Source organism: Rutidosis leptorrhynchoides, chromosome 6 (assembly GCF_046630445.1).
Source record: "Rutidosis leptorrhynchoides isolate AG116_Rl617_1_P2 chromosome 6, CSIRO_AGI_Rlap_v1, whole genome shotgun sequence".
Taxonomy (NCBI): Eukaryota; Viridiplantae; Streptophyta; class Magnoliopsida; order Asterales; family Asteraceae; genus Rutidosis; species Rutidosis leptorrhynchoides.
The window spans coordinates 154,780,466-154,786,984 of NC_092338.1; the positions used below are offsets into that span (position 1 = coordinate 154,780,466).

General features: G+C 32.2%; 2 protein-coding genes across 2 annotated transcripts; both read left to right on the top strand.

Annotated features, from left to right (window-relative positions):
• Window positions 1–834: 834 nt before the first annotated feature.
• LOC139853346 (glutaredoxin-C11-like) lies at window positions 835–1,134 on the top strand. Its single transcript, XM_071842728.1, has one exon. The coding sequence runs from the start codon at window positions 835–837 to the stop codon at window positions 1,132–1,134; it is 300 nt and encodes a 99-aa protein (XP_071698829.1).
• A 4,492-nt stretch (window positions 1,135–5,626) lies between these two features.
• On the top strand, window positions 5,627–6,022 carry LOC139853124 (glutaredoxin-C11-like). The gene has a single exon (XM_071842501.1). The coding sequence runs from the start codon at window positions 5,702–5,704 to the stop codon at window positions 5,999–6,001; it is 300 nt and encodes a 99-aa protein (XP_071698602.1). The 5' UTR covers window positions 5,627–5,701; the 3' UTR covers window positions 6,002–6,022.
• Window positions 6,023–6,519: the final 497 nt, after the last annotated feature.

Sequence of the window (6,519 nt, forward strand, 5' to 3'; positions counted from 1 at the left end):
TTAAAGTTTCATTAGAATGGTATTTATATGCTGCCTACATTAGACCAGTCAAATGCCATGTTGATATTAGCCGTAAGATTTAAGTAACTTGCTGAATATATCTTAAAAACTATGCAGATAATTTGTGGCTTAAGTTTAAAAATAATCTAGACTAGATAAAGAACAGATTCCATTCGGGGTAGATATGTAATTCTGACTTGCTACCTCCTATTTACTCAAAATGAGTCGAGTATTGTTATATGAACGTTATCGTGTTCTTTTGAACCTTCAATTTCATGTATTTATTTCTTAGAGATTGTATTTGAAAAACTAAAGTTTTCAACACCTAATTTTCAAAATTCTTTGAGCTACAGGCATAAGCTGCACCTGCCGAGTATTAATCTACACTTTTTTCCTTCTGATTTTTCCATTAATTGTACAGGTTTTCTGGAAGGATTCCCGTCTTTAATACGTCAGCAAATTGAAAAGTCCGATTTTTACCTCTCAAATCATTAATTTTGCACTAAACCTGAAGAATATATTCCCCACCTACAATGTTTCTACTGATTAGCTTGTAAGTATACAACATGTGTCAACTTGTTTATAGCGCAATTCTTCATCGTTATCAAGCAAATCACCACAACCCTTTATCCAAATAAAAGATATCCGAAAGGAACATATCTTTTTCGCATTTACTATTCGACTTTATTCTTTTTTACCCTTTAGTTTCCGTCCCTTATATAAGAGTAAATCCCAACTTCATAGTTCAACAAGTCAACCTTCAAGTATTACAAACATATCTCCAATTCATCATTAGTTTTTACCAACAACTAAAAGTCTAACCGATTTTCATTAATGGACAGAGTAAAAGCTTTGGCATCAAAGAATGCAGCGGTGATCTTCACCAAAAGTTCGTGTTGTATGTGCCATAGCATCAAGGCGCTATTCTATGATCTTGGTGCAAGTCCTGCTGTTCATGAAGTTGACCATGATGCGGATATGGAGTGGGCCCTACGACGGCTAGGCTGTAATCCTGCATTCCCTGCAGTGTTTATAGGTGGTAAATATATTGGTTCTGCTAAAGATGTCATATCCCTTCATGTTGATGGGTCTCTGAAACAAAAGCTGATTGACGCACGAGCTATTTGGTTCTAGCATGTAGCAACATGTATCCCGAGTGCGTAATAGTCTTAAGGAACTAAAGCTGTGTTAAAATACTAGAAACCATGTCTAAGAGCTGCTTTTTTGCGGGCTTTGTTGACACTGCGTCAAACTTCAATCAAGTTTCTTGGCAGTCTTTGTTATTAATCTTTGCTATTTTTAGATCTTGAATGTTTTTACGTTTTATGCACTCGAACTATCTTTCTCTATAACCATGGTAGCGTAGTGGTTAGGCTCCGAGTACATCTTTACTTCCCTCACTTCCACAGGAAAAACCTTATCCGCTTAACTACTTTTCCAGTGTCCATAAATCGTAAACAAATTGTCATAATGTATTCAATGATCGTGCGATTTATATAAAATTGTAGTATGATATGAATTTTTTTTGGACACGAATATGTTTATTGCCGTTGATTTCAGACTTGTTCTGATTATTTTGTAAACTGATTGAGTTATCGTTTGTGAGTTTAGTAGCAAGGACGAAAGCTATTCAAAGTGGGGTGGGCCAAAGTGATTTATCATGCACTAACAAATACCAAAAGCCATAAAAAAAATCATTTACAAGGCTACAAAATGTATTTGTTCTGCTGCTTCTTGTGTACACATTATATGGTAATGTAAATTAATAAATCATGTTGACAATGGTAACTAGTTATACCAAATCAAATTGATGTTTTAATTGGATGATTCACAGTTGTTTGCAATAATAACTCATTATTAAGTACTGGGTTATTCATTCACATTAAAAAAAATGAGGGATCTATAGTTTCTATTAAAATGTTATAATGATAATTTCATTATTAGGCTAATTTTTTTGTTAAAAAAAAATCAAAAAACAAAAGAAATTTTTTTTAGCATGGCGAGTGATATCATTATTCTAAATAATTTTGAATTAAAATTAAAACTTATTAATTAATTATTATTATTAAATCTTATTAATAATTATTTTAATTCTTAAAATTAAATAATTTTGAATTATTTAATTAATTATTTTGAATTGAGTAAAAGAAGATATAAAAACTTAGGAGAAGGAAACCAATTCTTAATTTATATTTTAATTTATACTTTGAAAATAAAATGACAACCAATATTATCTCTTATGATTGGATGTGGATTGTTTAATATGCATTTTAGGTGTTTGATGAAATGTTCAGCTGACGAGTTTATTAGTCGGACTATGTGGTTCCACAGGTCATTAAACTAAATGACTTTAACATTTACATTCACTTAATATCTAAATCATATCATTAAACTATTTCGTTTAAATAAACCCGTGATTTCACAGGTTATTTCAGTAGTTTATATATATATATATATATATATATATATATATATATATATATATATATATATATATATATAATATGACTAATGTCATTCCAGTTATTACATGGATAAAGGGGAAAAGGGGCATCTTGAGATATTATTATACCATTGGGACATGTGATTTACCTAAAAATTTTACCGCTCCTCCCTATCTTTTAAAGTTATACAGGTAGCACTCGTGCGATTTTATAAATGCACGCCGGTGGTCCAAATACTGACACCAGTTAAGTTCGTTAAGTGATGGGTAATTTAGTAATATTGTATATAGTGTATATCCGCCAGTTTCCAGACTTTACACGAAATTTTGAACATCTGCATCGATTAGGGTTTAGGTCTTTAGGATGAAGATTCTACAACAAAGTGCACATGTTAGTTCAGCTGTATCAAAACTGTGTCAGGTTGCTTTGACACAACACAATGTTTTCCCTAATATCAATTGCAAGTCTTTACAACTTTTATCAATTGCTATTTATAAACTGCACATATTGTCATTGCTATTTACGGTTTCACAAATGTATCAAACAGAGTTGATTACTAATTCAAATTCCCTGTATCATTTATCATTTGAAACAGAATACAATTAGTGTCACAAATACCAAGAAATCTACAAACTAATCATAAGTCTCCGAATTTTAGCATTTTAACTTTAACCTTGACCTCAAACTTGTTCTTAACTCGCATCAATCCAGGTATTATTGTTGTTGCAAGTATTTTTTTTCCTAATTTGTTCATCTTATTAATCTTTGCAGATAATTGATGCTGTAAAAAGGATCTTGTATGTAGCTGAAGCTCAAGCCATGCTTCTTAACCATTAGAAACACGGAGTGGTTATGGATCAGACATATGGGGATGTGCCTTCTTCAACCTCCCTATTGGTTCAGCATTCCTAAAAAGTAACTCAACTCAATATCCATCAACGATAACAGCCAATATATTCGTTATCATTCAAATTGAGACTTAGAACAGATTACTAATGCTTCATTTATCATTTTTTTGTGAAGCAACTTGATCCAATACATCATGAAAAACAACGAATTGAGATGAACAAGTCGACTTGTTCAAACGACTTGTTCATCTCGATTCGTTGTTTTTCATGATGTTTTGAATCAAGTTGCTTCACAAAAAATGATAATTGAAGCATTAGTAATTTGTTTCAAGTCCCAATTTGAAGTAATTCGTGATTTTAAATTTTGTGCTCATTGGAAATTACCTCAATTTTAAAAAATTTGAACACGCAATCCTTTTTGCAAGCAAAAATTAAATTGCAATCCTTTTCGGGCTTGTGCAAATTGGGTAACTTAGATTAGCTTTTCGGGCCATTTGCACAATATTATATAATAACTTATCTTTAGTATGGATTATTGAAGAATTTTAGTTTCTATACTACAACTGACCCATTTGAACTTGACCCAATTGACCTTTTTGAAATTTTTTACTCTTTTGACCCATGATCCGTTTTGAAATTTTACCCAACTTGACCCATTTGGACCCGTTTAAAACTCCGACCTGTTTGACCCATGACCCAATTCAACCAAAAACCGTTTTGACCCGCTACCCAAACCGACCTATCTTGACCCGTTTGCAAAGTATAGACTACAGCATTAAAACCTGGTTTTCTCATGTTTAAAATTATAAATAATCTAGAATATGTAGAACATGCTTTATGGGTTATTTATGGGTTAGAGATGAAAGTTTTGGGGTAGGATTATATTGTCACACAAGAGAGAACAAAATGATCACTTTGGTATCGTTATCCTTTGTACCCTTTCTCTTGTTAAAAATCTTCCGATTTCCGATCGTATTTAAAATATGTCAACAATGATTCTGGTCACGCGGACCCATTTTTTAGATGATATAAGCAAAGAAACCCGAGAATTTCTTCTTTTTTCTTCATACACTCATACAGAAATTATCCCTTTTCTTGGCATCTGAAGAGGTGGAGATCAAGTAGCCATTTGTTCCCCACATCTATATTATTATTCCCCAACGTTTTAGTTAAATAAATTAAAAATAAATGCATTTACAATGAAAAAGTTGAATTTTGAAATATGCAGATGCTTATTTTAGCATCATAGCTAAATTTAATATGCATATATAGATTCTTACTGTTTAAAGCATCAATTGGTTGGTTATCAGTTCAGATAAGATTAGAAGCACATCGGATTACTTTACGTGTCGATCTTTTTGATTTTTGAATTATCGAAAAGTTCAGACATGATGCAAATATTTAAATTTTCATTAGAATAGTAAGTTTATCTGTGCTTCCTACATTAGACCAGTCAAATGGCAAATATATATTTTCCGTAAGATTTAAGTAATCTACTGAATATATCTTAAAAGTTATGCAGGTAGTTTGTGGCCTAAGTTTCAAAAGTTATCCATTCGGGGTAGATATGTCATTTGTAACTTTGACTTGCTACCTATTTACTCAAAATGAGTCAATTATTGTTATATTTTACAGAGTAAAAAATGTAAATTTCTAAAGTTTAGATAAAATTATATTTATAACATGTATTATGTAGAAGTTGGAATAAAACAATGTAACCCTTATTGAACACGTCTGACATGCTCATTTTGTGACCTATATGGTTGTCGTATGTGACGTAAAACTATATGACTGTGTTAAGTTTTGGCTCACTCCTTAGTCGTACATATGAAGGTTAATAAAACATAGTTTTGTAGCTTATCATTGATAACCAGATATTCATAAATTTACTGTGATTTTTGAACCTTCATTTTCATGCATCTATTCATTCATTAGAGATTCTATTGGATAAACTAAAGTTGTCAACGCCTAATTTTCAAAATTCTTCGTGCTGCAGGCTTAGCAGCACCTGCCGAGTACTAATTCTACTCTTGTTTCTGATTTCCGTTAATTCTACAAGTTTTGTAGAATGTTTCCTATCTTTAACACGTCAGCAAACTAACTAAAAAGTCATATTTTGCCTCTCATTATTTTTACAATAAACCTGAAGAATATATTCTCCACATACATGGCTTCTAGTTATCAACCAAATCATCATAACCCTTTATCTAAATAAAAGATATCCGAAAGGAACATATCTTTTTCGCATTTACTATTCGACTTTATTCTTCATTTCCCTTTAGTTTCCGTCGCTTATTTAAGAGTTAACCCCAACTTCATAACTCAACAAGTCAACCTTCAAGTATTACAAACATATCTCCAATTCATCTAGGTTTTAGCAACAACCAAAAGTCTAACCGATTCTCACCAATGGATAAAGTAAAAGCTTTGGCATCGAAGAATGCAGCGGTGATCTTCACCAAAAGTTCATGTTGTATGTGCCATAGCATCAAGGCGCTATTCTATGACCTTGGTGCAAGTCCTGCTGTTCATGAAGTTGACCATGATGCGGATATGGAGTGGGCCCTACGACGGCAAGGTTGTAATCCTGCTTTCCCTGCAGTGTTTATAGGCGGTAAATATATTGGTTCAGCTAAAGATGTCATTTCTCTTCATGCTGATGGGTCTTTAAAACAAAAGCTGATTGACGCACGAGCTATCTGGTTCTAGCATGTATCTGATGGAAAACCGTGTGTACATTTAAATTTTATAAACGCAGCGGAACTTGAAAATAAACATCTTTTATTATTTATAATAAACTTTCGAGTAAAACATTCACACGATTAACGATCCCAACAAGATCCAATTACACCACTAATAATTGTCAACTAATAAATTAACAAAGAGGAGTTCAGATATACCTTCACGAATTAATATCCACAAGTAGATTGAAACTAGTGTCCAAGATAGAACACCTCTTCACGAATTAATATCCACGAGTAGATTGAAACTAGTGTCCAAGATAGAACACCTCTACAGTTGATCCACACAGTACGTTAAGCAAACACCGGAGACTGCTAGATCTTAAATCACCAAATAACATAAACACCAAACATACACAAGTATGTGTTTACGTAAAACAAAGCTTAAAGAACTCTTTTCTTTAATTTGTTTTTCAAGACACCAAAAATCATACGGAGTATATATTTATTTAGTATTATCGATAGGCCAAAGAAAACAACAACTTC